Source organism: Sesamum indicum, linkage group LG8 (genome assembly GCF_000512975.1).
Source record: "Sesamum indicum cultivar Zhongzhi No. 13 linkage group LG8, S_indicum_v1.0, whole genome shotgun sequence".
NCBI lineage: Eukaryota > Viridiplantae > Streptophyta > Magnoliopsida > Lamiales > Pedaliaceae > Sesamum > Sesamum indicum.
This window is the reverse complement of record NC_026152.1, coordinates 17,987,503-18,003,469: the sequence shown is the minus strand read 5'-3', so window position 1 is coordinate 18,003,469 and position 15,967 is coordinate 17,987,503. Positions and strand designations below refer to the sequence as shown.

The 15,967-nt window shown below is 36.1% G+C and overlaps 3 protein-coding genes across 5 annotated transcripts; 1 reads left to right on the top strand and 2 right to left on the bottom strand.

The window, feature by feature from the left end:
- On the bottom strand, nt 2,051-5,446 carry LOC105169202 (trimethylguanosine synthase). Of its 3 annotated transcripts, none has more exons than XM_020695763.1 (7): nt 5,236-5,446; nt 4,851-5,115; nt 4,015-4,150; nt 3,558-3,649; nt 3,038-3,161; nt 2,875-2,949; nt 2,051-2,631 (listed from the first exon to the last, which is right to left on the bottom strand). In XM_020695763.1, the coding sequence occupies exons 1-7, from the start codon at nt 5,306-5,308 to the stop codon at nt 2,581-2,583; spliced, it is 816 nt and encodes a 271-aa protein (XP_020551422.1). In that variant the 5' UTR covers nt 5,309-5,446; the 3' UTR covers nt 2,051-2,580. The 3 variants fall into 3 exon arrangements, with proteins under 3 accessions (XP_020551422.1, XP_020551423.1, XP_011087846.1); XM_020695764.1 differs by having other exon boundaries at nt 2,051-2,618; XM_011089544.2 differs by lacking the exon at nt 2,051-2,631 and having other exon boundaries at nt 2,715-2,949; nt 5,236-5,445.
- LOC105169201 (F-box/kelch-repeat protein At1g22040) lies at nt 7,098-10,005 on the top strand. Its single transcript, XM_011089543.2, has 2 exons — nt 7,098-7,445; nt 8,287-10,005. The coding sequence occupies exon 2, from the start codon at nt 8,378-8,380 to the stop codon at nt 9,800-9,802; it is 1,425 nt and encodes a 474-aa protein (XP_011087845.1). The 5' UTR covers nt 7,098-7,445; nt 8,287-8,377; the 3' UTR covers nt 9,803-10,005.
- LOC105169200 (aminotransferase ALD1) lies at nt 9,845-15,029 on the bottom strand. Its single transcript, XM_011089542.2, has 11 exons — nt 14,901-15,029; nt 13,161-13,281; nt 13,036-13,061; nt 12,868-12,941; nt 12,552-12,668; nt 12,233-12,295; nt 12,015-12,119; nt 11,800-11,850; nt 11,248-11,568; nt 10,958-11,164; nt 9,845-10,841 (listed from the first exon to the last, which is right to left on the bottom strand). The coding sequence occupies exons 2-11, from the start codon at nt 13,220-13,222 to the stop codon at nt 10,548-10,550; spliced, it is 1,320 nt and encodes a 439-aa protein (XP_011087844.1). The 5' UTR covers nt 13,223-13,281; nt 14,901-15,029; the 3' UTR covers nt 9,845-10,547.

The following is a 15,967-nucleotide window of genomic DNA, read 5'->3' as shown; positions in this document are numbered from 1 at the left end:
AATTATCTTCTTTTACGTTATCCTAAATGGGTATTTACAATAATTTCGACTTTTGCGATGGTAATAAGTAATAGAGAAAATTATAAATTAAAAAATAATAAAAAATCAAGAGTATTTAAAAATAAAAATTATGAGTGAAAAAAGTAAGTTTGAGTGTTTAGAATAATTTAATATTTATAATTTTATCAATAAGCTGCAGAAGTTAGTGGGGAGATGCTTATAAGTTTTGATTTAAATTAATTTAATTTAATCAGTTCAAAAATAGATAAAGTAAGAATATTAATTTTGTTTATTTTCATTAATAAGTTTATAAACGCTTGTTTTAAGTCCTTACAAATACTCCCAAGTACGATAGGAACTTTTGGATAGTATTATTTACTTTTGATAGATATATACTTATATTTATATTTATGCACCCAACACACTCGCGTACACCGGAGATGATGTTGAGCCTTTTAGTGACCCAACATTATGTTTATTTTAATTTAGTATTGCATTTCTTATTACACGTTATATACACATGTTATTTATGAAATGTTTTTGTACAATAGGGTTGTGGACATTGTGAGAATTGACTTAAATTTTGTCTGTAATAACTTGAAGATTTATTTCCCAAGGGCTGAATTAGGACCACCTTGAAAGCAATAAGACATTGTGAGTTCGATGAAAGTGGGGTACATGCTGTAAAGTTTGCCCAAGACAAGCAGCAAATTCTTGCTTGCGTAGGCCCACTCGACATCCTTTAGTTATGAGCCCATGACTGTTAAATGCTACAATGATCGTTGGATAAAAAATACTTAATTCTAACGTAATCGCGCCATGAATTGCTTAAGTAATGGAGCCGTTAGCAGTTTCCCGTGTATGTCTATACATTTTTAATTAAGTATTAAACAAAAAAAAATTGCATATAATGACTTAAATTGACAAGACTAAATTGAGAAAGAGCCTATTAAAAATGCCAAGTCCCCACCATAGTCACAATTATGAATCACTAGTGACGAACAGAGAAAACACAACAGCAATCCGCCTGCCTCAGCCCTTTGAATTCCTTTTCATGCATGTTTAAGGGACCACCTTCAATCTGCTCATGCAGCAGCAAATGCCCAAGAATTGAACTCAGCTACCGGATTTTAATATGGAACGACAGAGCTTTAAGGCATATCCTCTGACCATCAATGCTGTTTCAGCCTAGACACTAATTATGGCTGCTTTTGCAAACGTCAAATCCAATAGTCATTAATACACACAGTTCACTTGCCAGGATTGGGGCCATATGGGTCGAGGTTATCTGTTTCTACTTTTCTTTTTAATGGGTAAAAGAAAGCAAAACGAGCGACCAGCACAACGATTCTCGTTGACATTGATCACAGAAGGAATGTCCCTTTTGATGAGTTATAGTCATTACCCAAACGATGAATCCACAGTCCAGTCGAGATGTAATGGAGATCAAAACCATTTCTTATAATTAGATAACTAACTTTAGGGAATATATAATAATCCATCCCACATTGTTAGGTAATCAAGTATCAGATGTAGTGATAAGCAAGCAGACTGCAAATGCTGTTCGTTGAGCTCAGTTGCGTGGGCTTGTAACCCAAGTGGGGGCAACAAGGTGGTTGGACATTGAGCTAGTCTAACTAGTTGGGTCATAGGTGGCTAATTATTGACCTGCCCGTTCCAAGCAGTGAGTTGGGCTATGTGGTTCAAGTTGAAGGTTTGGACTTCATGGCTCTTAAAGTGGAGGGTAATGCGTCAGGCTGGTTTCACAGAGCAGCGAAAACCTCCCGCTCTTTGCAGTGGAAGGATAACAGGCCGGTGCTCCCTTGGTCCACAAAAACTAGGTGGGCTGGCCCTAATTGAACAATCACCTTTTTTTTTTTTATTTTAATGATGATTTTGTTAATAAAACAGATGAAGTTTATGTATTCTTATAAATTCATCGATTGCATGTATATGTCATAAACATGTTGATGATTTTATAAGGCTTAATAGTTTGATTGGACTACTTTTATAAACAAAAGGTGATTCTCTTTCTCTGTCTGCATAACCACATGTTAACTTGAACAAGCGCACATGTCCATAAATCTGACTGAATATTAGTGCTGTATTTAAGAAAGTATGCTTCTGTTACATGGGAATTCTTACTGAAGATAATGATATATAAGGAAATACAGCCGTGGGTTGCAGAGGGATTTGTCAGGCTTAGTATGCTCAATAGCTTGGAAGAAGTGAGTAAGGACTATTAGATAACATCATTACCAGAAGTCTTATTCTGGTGAAAGGCAGTTGTTCTGATGGTAGGATCTGACTTGCTACATCCATGAGAGAACGATGCATGCATCAGTGCCGGAAACCGAACTTCTGAGACATACTTCTGGGAACGACTCCAGTTGAGATAGTATGTCCGACTCTGTTGAAGTTCCTGGCGCTCGGCATCAAAGGCTTCAGCACAATTTAAGTATTCATGCTTCGCAGCCTACAGAGACTTGTTCTTGATTGTGAACATGATGAATATGTACCCAGGCTACTGATTGATATGCTGGAGTTAAGACATCTTCTCTTGAAGAGGAGTTGTCTATCTTATTCACCGATGTTACAATCTTTGTCTACAATGCATCCTGTCAGACGCACCTATAATGTCTTTCTCTCCATATCAAATTTAAAGAAATCTGTTTCTTCAAACCAAAGATACAAGTAACAAAGGAGAATGTAACTTTCACCAAAAAGGGTGGTGGTTTCTTGGTTGATTAGCAGTCAATTATGCAAATGAATAAATATACACATTAGACTATTAACTTTCTTGTCGACATTCCCACTCTAATTTATCTGAAAAATGCAAATTTGTCAAACTATCAATCAAAGAAAGCTAAGTACCGAGCCATGTAATGCAGTGTCCCCAAAGTACAGAGTTATTCCCTTTGAGTTCCCTCTTACAAAATTTTCTTCAATCTGCAAAGGAAGAACCAGGCTTGACGTGAAAGAGGGCCTGTGTTTTGATTGGCATCCAACCCATATTAGGAAGTAAAGGAACATGTACCTCAACATCCAAGGGAGGAGAAGACAGCCATGAAAGCTCACTTGCTTGGAGCATGTCAAGATTGCGAGGCAAATACATAATGATGTTAGGTGTTATTGCCTGAGCAACTTGGAACAAGGAATGGCTGCAAAACATGGTATACAGCTTAATACTATAAAACTTAGCCATAGGAAAACAAAAAACGGAAGAAAGTTCAACAAAGTCACATGGAAAATTGCCTAAATCCCATGAAAACCCAAGTAAATATATAAGAACTTAAGGAATATGGGATTTTATCAAATTGAGATTCAAGCTGTGAATAGAAAAAAACATGGGGAATTGTTAGAGAAAACTGCAGGGTGTTTCCATTACAAAAGCCTCCAGGCACATTCAAATTCCAAAGTATTCATGCAACGGCACCTCACACGAGATCAATGCAAGCTGAATAATGTGTGCATACATACATTCGGAACATGTAAATGAAGATTAACTGATCATAAACATGTTGATGATTGGTAAAGAAACTGTTATCATCACATACCCATCTTTTGGCTTCAGTAAGTCGAGAGTAAAATTTTCTTTTGCTTTATATGATGGGCCCCCCCATGGTGGTGAAAGAAACACTACATCTCCCTAACAAAAGTCACCAGAAATGTGAATTTAGAGAGAATGCTGTTATTTCTGAAACACTACAAATTCAAGCATCAAAAAGTTAGATAAATGGTAAATTGGAGACGAATAGATGCCTCGTAGACTATGAATATAGATCAGCTATTTTTGGGCTAGTCACTTTTAGTTATTTCTAAATATCATACTCTCCAAACCAAGATGCCATATGTAACAAGTGAACCATTGTGTAACAATCACACAATCTAAATTAGCTGCATTGTTCTGTCTTTTTGTAGCCTAGATAAGGAGTAGTTCAGACGTTATCTAAGCATTAGTTATGGTTCACCCATACATCAATTTCAGAACCAGAGTTGCTATAAAAGAAGTACCTTTAAGAAAGGTGCAAGCTGGAAAAAGTCCCCCACGATAAAATCAATACAATCTTCTACACCATAGATCTTAGCATTATGAAATGCCAATTGAACCTTGTTCGGGTCAACATCAACAGCAACAACACGATGACACCTGACAATACAAGTATGGTGTTAATCAAGTGATTGTGGACATCATAAGTTGAAGTGCTGGCAGCACCAGTGCTGAAGCTAGCAATCCTGGAGTTGTTGGCAGGCGGTGCTGGTGGCGACAAGCATGTTGATTTACAAGCAAAGCCAACTCAACAGCCACGAAAACCTGAATAAAATTGTATTGCTAGTCTATTGTTAAAAAGTAAATGGAAAACAATGGGAAAATGCATGTAGGAGGCAAGCTGAGAGAATTGTATGGTGATTCACAATATTTTCACTCCTGTTCTATGTTCCAACTATACGATGGAAATCAAATGGCCAATCATCCACATTAATGAAAAAGGGTTGTAGATAAGTATTACTCCAATTACTGCATCAGATTGCCAGTGTGAAAAGGAGACTATCACAAATGAAAGAGCAAAGACACCAACCATAAACATCAACTGTAACTTAGTTCACGTCTACAAGACTAAACATAAAAGAAATTCCTGATGCCTTATCAACCAACAGATATTCTTGGTTACAAGCTTCTTCTGCAATTTTGATCAGGCGGTCGTAGTACTGAAAGCAAGAATCCCACGATTCCATATACTAAATGAACAGATAACAAATAGTTACTAGCCAGAGTAATCAAGTGTAAACCTCCAACTCTTCTGCACTCAGTCTATGCATAAATTACTCTTACAGTATTTAAAACTCACACTTTGGCAAACTGAATGGCATTTCCTCCTACGCCCGCAAAGGCATCAATAACAACTCCAGCGCCGGCGCACCGTTCTGCCTGCCGGGCAGCAATCTCCTCCGGCGTGACAGAGAACCACCCTTCCTCATCCAGTTTGACGCCCACATCGTACATGGAGAAAAGATCGTATCTTTGAAGCCAGTACTTCTTCACTAGCGGAGTAACATTTTCTCTTTCTTTCAGCTTCTCCAACTTCTGGGCTCTCCTCTTTGCCTTGATTTTCACTATCAAAACCAAGAAAAAACGAACGCATGGTCACGAAATTCTCCTTCAACACGGCAAACTAATCATAAAACTTCGAATTCTTCTTCCTCTTTAACTTGTTGAAATTGGAAACTGCAAACCTTTTCGCTTGAAACGCTTCCGCTGCTTTCTTGTCCGTGGCAAAGCAACGACGGAGTCTTTGGCCGGAGACATTCCACTCCAACGTTCAGCTTTATACAGTTGTACTGCGTGAATCTCCGTTCATCACTCCACTCAGAAGTCGCAGAAGCTTAAACCGTGGGCGAAAGTCGATTATACAAGTGAGCTCGCTCCAGTTTTTCAGTAGAACGAACTAAAATCGCACTGCACCAAAATAAAAGCGTGCTAGTTTGTTCTAGAATTGGGATATCGGCCCAAAAGATAAGCCCAGTAGAACCCGGGGCCCGGGCCACTTAAGTCCCTTACCAGTTCGATAATGGGACCCTGATTCCTGGGCATTTTTGTCTTTTCAAGTCAATCATGTAATAATAATCAAAATTGATTAAAAAAAATTAATTTAAAGTGCATGAAAATAAATCAAATGGGCCAAATAAATGGTTATTCTCTGAAATAAATAAATATATTTGAGGGTATTTTAGTCCATATATATTCTGCCAACTAAAATAGTTACTTTCTAATTCTCCCTTTTAGTATATAATAGTACAGATATATATCACACTTAGAAATATTTCATTTAATATTTAAAATGAGACATATATAAATTTTGGTTTGAATACAATAAATAATACAGTATTTGCATAAGTGGTATGTATATATTAAATTAAATAAACAATACATCACAATTTGAAATAAAAATTTCAATCCGTATGCGGATAGATTTTTATTCAATTATGATTAGCAATAATATGCAAATTTTCTCATCTCAAATAGCTAGAAATATGATATTATCGTTTTATGTACTTGAGAGATATTATTGATTTTTTTTAAATAAATTATAAAATAGTTTTTTGGTGATACCAAAGTGAGATGGCTATATTTTATTTGGTAAGTCATTATTTAATAATTTAGGTCTCCAAATGACAATATGTCCAATTTTATAGTCCAATTGAGAGTCTAGAAGGTAATAATTAATGGATAATAATCAATAAAAGGAAAGGGAAAAAAAAGATTAATTATTAATTAGTCAAACTTGTACCAAACTCTAATACATGTGTAATTAAGGCATCCCCCCTTGTACCTTGTGCACCTTAATTAATTCAAATTAATCTCTCTTTAATTTGGACATTTATTCATTTAAAATTCCTATTATTGACTTTGTTAAGTAGACAGGGTCATAATGATGGAATGCCCAAAATTGCATTTTCCTCCAATGAAGCGTGGTATAATTACATATAAATTCTCTATAGTTTCAAGAATTAAATCTATTATTTTCAATGTTTGTTTTCATCTAACAAATAAATCAGTCCATTAGTAAAACTTACGAAACTTGTTGAAATCAATAAAAAAATTTAATCATATTTAACACTCAATTGACTTATTATAGATTTATTGTAAGCTAAATAAATATTTTTTTTGCCAAATTATCATTATGAGGGTGAAGATATACCTCATCACATGCGTTATCTTGTAAAGATGCATAAGAGTCGTTTAGTGAAAAGTAAATTATTTAACATACAATAAATTTGTAATAAGTCAATTGGGAATAAATATAGATTTTCATTATATTTTATTTTTTCTATCAACAAATTTCGTGAATTTACTAATTGATGGATCTATTTATTGGATGGAAACAAACATTAGGAATACTAAATATAATTTTTCAAACTATAAGAATCTATATAATTTTACCAAACATTAAAGAGCGGACTGATTATCCCAAGTTATTATTAGGTATTATTTGGTTGTAATAAGTAATATATAAGAGTTGAGGGATCAATTTACAACTATGCAAAACTTCAACACGTCCAAGTGCATATCCTCCTCCTAGTTACACTGTTTTGAGTCATAACAAAAAGTCTTTCTTTCTGATATTATGTTAATTGAACATTTATGAAATTGGAAAAATCCATTAAAAACATAATTATTATCTAATGCAAAATTTGCATTACGATGAATCATGTGATTGCGGTACGCAGCCGCAAGAAAAAATCAATAATAGCTTGAAGGCAAAATCTCCGCAGAGAGTCTGTCGAAGAGGGAAGGGTCCCTTCTCCTTGGATTTTTGCCCAATTACAAGAATCTGAACACAACCACATGTTAACTTCAGACTCCTTTTCGCTCTGAATATCTCATAACTTCTCCTTAAGATTCTTGAATTTTGTGGGTTGTTTTTGTTATCATCTGTAACCAGGTAAAGGAACGATTCTTCTAAAATTTGATCATTTTTCTGTTCTATTTTTGGGGTTTGCGGATGTGGGGTTGGATTATTGTTTGATTGGGAGTCTGATTTGCTTTTTTGATTCTTGGGGAATTTCATTTCCGAGATTTTTCATCTGGGCTGTCTTCGTTTTCTCAGAAATTTGTGATTTTGTTTTCAATCGTTAAAGAAATGTAGGCGGGTGAAAGCTAAATCTTGATAATTTTTTTTATGGTGAGTGTGCTATATTTGTTTGATGCAGCGGATTAGAGTTTTTGGGTTCTGAATTTTGGTTGCTATTAACTTTGAGGTGTTTGATTATTTCTCTTCGGTTTTTGTTTTTTTTTTCCCTGCAGAATTTAACTGGGAATTCTGAATTCTGATATCATGTTGACTTCATGACTGAGTGTATTGAAAAAATCTATTCTAGTTTCTAATTGTTTTTTGTGTTATGCAGTTTCCAAAAGGTAATTTTCTATATTATGACTTTCTCTTTTAGCAAATACTTTGCACTTCTGTCATCATAAGGCATCTGAAATAGTGTATTGGAGATTTTTAGTAGTTTTTGTTATGGATGTTTGTATTCCATTTTATCTGCTATGTGATCTGGCCTTCATAAATAGTCAATGTTGACAAGGAATTAGGCGGGTTTTTTGCCTGTATCAAGACACCTACTTGAAACAAACACATCCAGGAACAACTTGTCTATTCCATGAGGGTGGTCATTGGATCTGATTTCTAGTTATGCTTCTTGATATTTTTTCTTTCTTGTTCTCTGAACTTTCTTCTATCTACTGTGAATAATGATTTGCTGTTGGTTATCTGAATTATCAAGAACATGGAATTGCACATAAAGTAGAAGAGTGAAGCAAACTCGGTGGGCACTGGCGCCTTTCACTTTATAGGAGGTGAAGAAATTATCACCAATGGGAGCTAGGTTGAGTTTGAATAATCATAAAGCGACTGAGCCCTTTGAGGTGTCTCAAAGCGAGGCTTCTAAGAGACAGAAGACATCGTCTAGCTTTTGGGATGAGAATCCACGACTGATTCCTAGCCTTCCTGATGAGATATCAATTCAGATTCTTGCCAGACTCCCAAGAATTTGTCATTTCAATGCTAAACTGGTCTCAAGAAGCTGGAAAGCTGCTCTAATGAGTGGAGAACTTTATCAATTGAGAAAAGAACTAGGCACAACAGAGGAGTGGCTCTACATTTTGACTAAGCTTGGTGGTGAAAAGCTCGTCTGGCATGCCCTGGACCCAGTTTCCCGTATATGGCAACGTTTGCCTCTGATGCCAAATGTCTCTGCTGAAGATGGGATGAGAAGGGGTCTCTCTGGCCTTCGTTTGTGGCACATGGTTGGTTCGAGCATTATTGCAGATACCATAAGAGGCTGGCTTGGGAGGAGAGATGCATTGGATGAAATTCCATTTTGTGGTTGTGCTATAGGAGCTGTTGATGGCTGCCTCTACGTCATGGGTGGATTTTGCAGGGCATCAGCCATGAAATCCGTCTGGCGTTATGATCCAACTGTAAATGCTTGGAGCGAAGTGACTCCCATGTCCATTGGCCGAGCTTATTGTAAGACGGGTGTCTTAAACAACAAGCTTTATGTTGTCGGAGGTGTTACTCGTGGTCGAGGTGGACTGACTCCTCTTCAATCAGCAGAGGTTTTCGATCCCCGCTCTGGTATATGGACAGAGATACCTAGCATGCCGTTTTCAAAAGCACAGGTACTACCAACTGCCTTTCTAGCTGACCTGCTCAAGCCTATTGCAACTGGAATGACATCATATAGGGGGAAACTATATGTTCCTCAAAGTCTATATTGCTGGCCCTTCTTTGTTGATGTTGGAGGAGAAGTCTATGATCCAGAGACAGATTCATGGGCTGAAATGCCCGTTGGTATGGGAGAGGGTTGGCCAGCTAAGCAGGCAGGAACTAAATTAAGTGTCACTGTTGAAGGGGACTTGTATGCATTGGATCCTTCTAGTTCTCTTGATAGTGCTAGGATCAAAGTGTACGATCACCAAGATGATGCTTGGAAGACCATTGAAGGAGATGTACCTATTCCTGACCTCACCGATTCAGAATCTCCATACTTACTTTCCAGTTTTCTCGGAAAGTTAAATGTGGTAACTAAAGATGTAAACCACAATATCTTGGTTATGCAAGCTGACAGGCAACATCAACTTGATTCCGCACCATCTACCTCATCTGCTACTTTTGGCGAATCCTTGGAAGAACTTTCTCAAAATGTGTTAGAATCCTCCGGGAGTATTTGGAAAGTCATTGCCAGTAGGATTGCTGGATCTGCTGAGCTTGTTAGCTGTCAAATCCTCAATATCTAGCGCTAGTAAGAGATTTTGTTGATCTACCTTTTCCTAATCTTGGTTTGCTGCTTGGGTAGGTCAGTTAATGAGCCTTGAAGTAATTTATGACTCTTGTATCTACTGCACCTTGCAGTGGTAAATATACACGTAAATATACTGTTGATTATGTCTAAATATATAATATCTTCTACAAATGCAATATAAATATTCTGCTTCTGGTACCTGTTGAAGTAGATTGATCCATTCATGAATGTTTAGTTATACCATATATCTCGATTAGAGTTGAGCAGATTACAAAAATTTTGGTGATCTCCTCTAAGCAACGAGGAGTCCTGACTCCTCGTGTGGATATTGGCTGGGATTCTTGTTTGCTTGATCTTTCATGAAAATGTTGATCTATCTGCCCCTTACGTCTTTAAGTTGCTTTCGCGAAACCAGTGGTATTTTGATCTTGTTCTAGTACATCCTGTCTAAGTTTAACTGGAAGAGATGGTTCATTTGTTTGAAGCAATGACCAATGAAATGAGAACTTGCATCAACAAAATAAAATGTAAACCAAGGATCATAATTCAAATTTCATGTCAGCAGTCTCAAATAGTCTTGCAGAAGGTTCAGATAAATTAAATATTTATTCCTTTTATTCACATGTGTACATTGCTTGTAGCAAAATCATAATTGGACAACTATCCACAGGATCAATACAAAATATATTCATAACTTTCTGTTAACTCTAGAAAAAGTTCTGTATATAACATCCAGGTGTCTACGAGAGAAGCCTTCTCAGCCTCTTTGAAGCTTCCAAAATCTTTTCCCTGTGGCCAAAAGCAGTGACCCTGATGAACTCTTTGCCTGCTGGACCAAACCCACTCCCTGGAACTGTTATAATGTGTGTTTTCTCAAGGATTTCATTGAACACATCCCAAGAATTAGAACCTGGAAAATGTACCCAAAGATAAGGCGCGTTTATGCCTCCATAAGCTCTTAATCCTAGTAATCTAAAAGTTTCCAACAGTATCTCTGCATTCTCTTTGTAGTAATCAGCAAGAGAGAGTACAGCCTGAAGAGAGATGTTGTCCATGTAGGCCAAGATTAGGACATGAAAATCGATTCCAAGCAACAGAATGATGTGCACTTGCATCCAAATTAATGTTGTATTTGGTGTTGGAAACTCACCTTGAAGCCTTCTGGGGATAAAGCAGTCAGCCCGCCAGCCTGAGCTATCCTGGAAGCACCGTTAAAGCAGGTGCAGACTATGCGATTGAAGTCCTTTATGACAGGGAATCCATTTGAGTACAAGAGCTCCTCAGGTACCACAGTCCAACCGAGACGAACCCCTGTGAATCCAACAATCTTGGAGAAGGATGAGACTTCAATAGCAACCTGTTGCAGTGAAAACTTCTACATCAGAGCAGAAGAGTTGCAGCCTTGCCTAAGAAACATAGAATTTCAAGCAATATCTTTACCTTTCTGGCACCAGGAATTTCATATATTGATCGAGGTCTTCCCTCTGTGATATAGACTGCATAGGCTGCGTCATACACAATAATCGACCCGTTCTCTTGTGCAAACTGCACTAGTCGTTCTAGTTGCTGCCAAGATGCTGCATGGCCGGTTGGATTGTTTGGATTGCAGAAGAAAATAATGTCTGTTCGTGCTGTTTTTGAGAGGTCAGGGAAGAAACTATTCTGAGGTCCACATGTCATGTACTCAATCTTCTGATAACTCCCTGATTCTTTCTCAACATCACCAGTCTGGCCGATTATGACGCCTGAGTCTACATATGCCTGAATTTCACAGTAGGTGAAACTGAAAGAGTAACTCTGAAGTTCCAGTTTCAATATAAATAAGTGATTAACACACAGAAATGAGTTCTTCCTGGTTTCTCATAAGCATTTGACATGGTTTAAATGAAAGTTTTGACTACCAGAGTTGCTGCATATTCATGAGTCCATGATACTATATTATTTCTTCAATATAAAATTAAACAGTAAAGAAATGAAGCTTCATAGTGTTACCGGAAATGTAGGATCTTGAACTGCTATGGACATGTTGGCACCAAAGAGCAACTGCAACAAAAACACAAGAAATGAGAATCAGTACCTGTGTATATTGACAGCAGAGATCATTGAGTTGAATCATGTTGTTTCAAGAATTTCATACAGTCCCATTGACAGTAAACTCTTAGAACATGATAAACCAGTACACCTCCAACTACACTGAATGCTGATACCTGAAGACGAGAAATATCACACTGTGCACCATCTGATATGAATACTTCTGTGTCCTTTATGCCCATATCTTTGTAAAGTGTTTCTGAAATTCGTTTTCTTAGTTCCTGCATTTGAACTGTATTAAATCGAAGGCCTACCAACTTAAAACTGCAGATAGACGCATCAACAATATATACAGTGCATAGAAGTAGGTTAGACTCAGTTCGTCATTTGATACCTTGCTCCCTTGTTCAGCTCCATACCCTCTATAGCCTGCAGGTGTTGCAAGTTTGTATGCATACTGCAAATACAGAATGTCTGTAAGACAATAATTTGAAATTATTGAATACTCGACTTCTTTCTTAATGCAAGCAACTAAAACATTCCATTATGTTCTCTTCCTTAATCTACGCTCATACTTGATGAAATTAAGACATAATTAATGACCATTTTCTCAAGAAGGATGTATTATATAGTTATCACTTGTGCAGTCAGTTGATGAATGAAGTTTAGCACATAGACAGAAACCTTTCCTGATGGAGTATAGCGAAACTTACATTAGCCATGCTTGAAGCTACGATATCTGGCAATGGCTCTGTGGTGTCACCAATTCCAAGGCTTATAACTTCTGCATTAGGATACTTTTTCAAGTGTTGAGCTTCTCGGGCGGAGATCTGTAGTACAGATTAACTTCAGATTCACGATAACAACTAGCTGTTAAGAACTAATCTTCAGCTGATTATTTAGCTAGTCTGAATACAGTAAAGGAACATACACTCATACAAAACAGCCAAAAAGGCTTATTATAACGTGAATACTAAAGCATGAATGAATTTCAAGAATCAAATTTGTAGGACAGGATGAGTGTAGAACCTCAGGGAACAAATAGTTGCACCGTAGCATCTCCATTTTGGGATTACGGGAAACTTTTGTACGAAAATCAGTAACTGCATGAAATCGTTGCAACCATTTAAGAACTATGACCGGAGAAGGGAGAATTAACGTAAAATTTTTTTACACCAGATTAATGTTAGTACATACCATTTTCAGTCTCCTGCACAGTTAGACTGCACCAAAACCAGTTCATATCAATGAGTGATGACGGAGGCAATTGTAAGCAAGAAATCACAATCATTAACAAAGTAAAGGCCAATCCAACACATTACCTAGCTCTAGTCTGCAAAAGAGTTTTGCAGGGCATCAAACTGAAGGAGAAAATCTTCCACATCTTTTCTGCTTACTAGTATCTACACAGTACTCTCAGAGGCTACGATCATGTCGTACAAGCTGCATGTGAAATTTATACTCATGATTAGAGATGGTGTCACTATCAACTTACATCCACGCATCATGTGTGAAAGGAACACATGCCCATGCATCATTCATATCGCCGTGTGTGAAACCGTGCAGACTTCATGGTCTCTTTTCTTGATAGCAACCGTTGGACTATGTTTAAGTAATTAGAAATTTAGACTAGTAGTTGCAAGAACTCTTACCTAATTTCTTTCCAAAGCCTGTTATTTTGCAGAACCAAAATGGAAATGAAGTTGACAGACGTTTTACGTGAAGGAAACAAAGCAGCATATTTTCTTGCTAACGAATCTCACAATCCACAACAATTGATGGTTTTTGGCAAAGAACAATTACAGGGAGAGATCATTGGCATTCTCTGGAAAACGCAAACTACCTTCTTTTCGTAGTCTAATCTGGGATATAATGGAGTAAGAACCCCTTCTTTACTCGCATTTTATACTACTTTTTTCATAAGTATATATGCACAAGTAGGAGATCTGCATATCCTCCCAGCCCACCCCAAGTTTTTTAACAATTAGCCTACTAACACAGCCCTCACATCGCCCAATGTCAATGACCTATATATCCGTAACCAGCCACACTATGAAGAGAATTCGTGTCGTGTGGAACTGACCACATCAATCTACGTTTGACATTGACAGAAGGAATCACACTTCAAAAACAAATGCATCTTCCTCGTTAGAAATGTCAAGGCAATTTGTTTTTGTCCTCCAATTTCCATAGAACCAAGAAAATCAATCACAAAAAATATTCAGACAGACAGAACGACGTACTTTTCTGATTTTGGACATTATTAGAGTATTGGACAACATTAGAGGCCTAAACTTTCATAATAGATTCTAGTCCACTTGCACACAGTTAATAAGAAAGTGAGGATCTTTGACAACTCCAACACCTGTTTCTCTATTCACAGAAACCAAGCATGCCTGACTTTCATTAAACAACTTAGATGTGGAAAACTTTCATTAAACTTCAATAGAACTTCTGACTAACTTAACCAAATTTCATTACAGCTCCACCAACCTGAGAAAAAGGCAAGAAAATACCAGGCCTTTCCAAGAAAATATAAACTAAACAAACATGCCCAGAAACGACAACATTTGATGATAAGAAGACATTATATAACAACGTGTAGAACAAAGCACCCCACCTCGCCTACTTTTTTGAATTAAAATATGTAAAAACTAGGAAGAAAAATTGACTTTTTCTTTTCTCAGACGAAAACCTAAAACAACAAAAACATATACATATGCATGAATGTACTGACTTTTTCTCTTCTTGGCATAAAAATATGTCTGTTCAAATGTCACAGAAAATTAAATAAAGGGCAACAAATATAAACAAAAATGTTTCCAAGAACAGCATCTGCTCCTAAATTTCATTGACCCATAAAGAAATTTCAGCAGAAAACATGAACGTTTGACATTTTTCACACAAATTATATAGAAAGACCAAGGGTTCAGGCATAAACCTGCATTCTTAAAGATTCAAATTTGCATGAATGTGTGAACATCCTATAATTAATATTCCAATATAATTTGGGAAATATAGTCAAGAATTATTCATTGAGTCAACAAATTACCCACACGTACCTTTTGAGCTATTAAAATGAGAGAAAATCGCTATTTGGAACGCAGGCATCCGAAAAGCCAGCTCTAGTAACTTTTTTGATAAGACAACGTGTGCATGGAACTTGGGGGCGATTACTTGAAAATTTCATGCAACCCACTTGCATATTATTTTTGTTTTACATTTTCATATTATTGACTTAAATAGTAATCAAGAAATGGTAGAAAAACAAGAAAAAAGCGTGGTTGAGAACTTGTTAATACCATGAAATTGTTGGATGGACGTGCACAAAACCCGTCCGTAATAATTGAATTAATTAAAGGAGAGGCAAACTTAGTGGTTTATTTATCTATGTAAGAAAACGGAGTCATGTATTGAATGCGAAAAAATGCAATTTACTTTATGTGATACGAGAAATCAGTAAAAAAAAATTCTGTAAAAAATAAAATAGCAAATTATTCTCTGTGATTTGGAAAATGAAGCAAATTACCTTATATCTAAACCATTGATACGAGGGTAATTTGCTTTATTTTTGAAATCACATGGAGTTAATTTGCTAATTCTTTTTTTTGTCACAGGGTATTTGCTCATTCACATATCACAATCAGACAAATTGCATTTAACCCTATATTAAATATTACATTCAAATTTGAAATCCTCTTTTATAATATAAAGATACCAAATTGATGTTGATATTTATTTTAAATTAGCTACACATAAAAAATTTTGTGCGATTTATAAATCCGAATATATCATATTTTGAAGATCTGAAGTGATAAAATTAAATTTTAAAGTTTTATAATATTAAATTCGATTGCTATTAAATATGTAGATTTGATATTTTCATAAGATTATTTTGTAAATGACATAATAAAGGATATAATATTAAAAAAAATTCTATCAAAAAAGAGTTATTTGCGAATTGATCCCAATCATTCTAAATTTATTGATATATTATGAAAAAATAAAAATAAAATAAATAAATTTAAATTAACTAGTATAATTTACAGAAAAAATAAATGTAAAAAAATATTGGGTCTGAGTCCGACCCTACCCAAAAACTGGATTTTGTGGGTGCAGAAAACTTTTT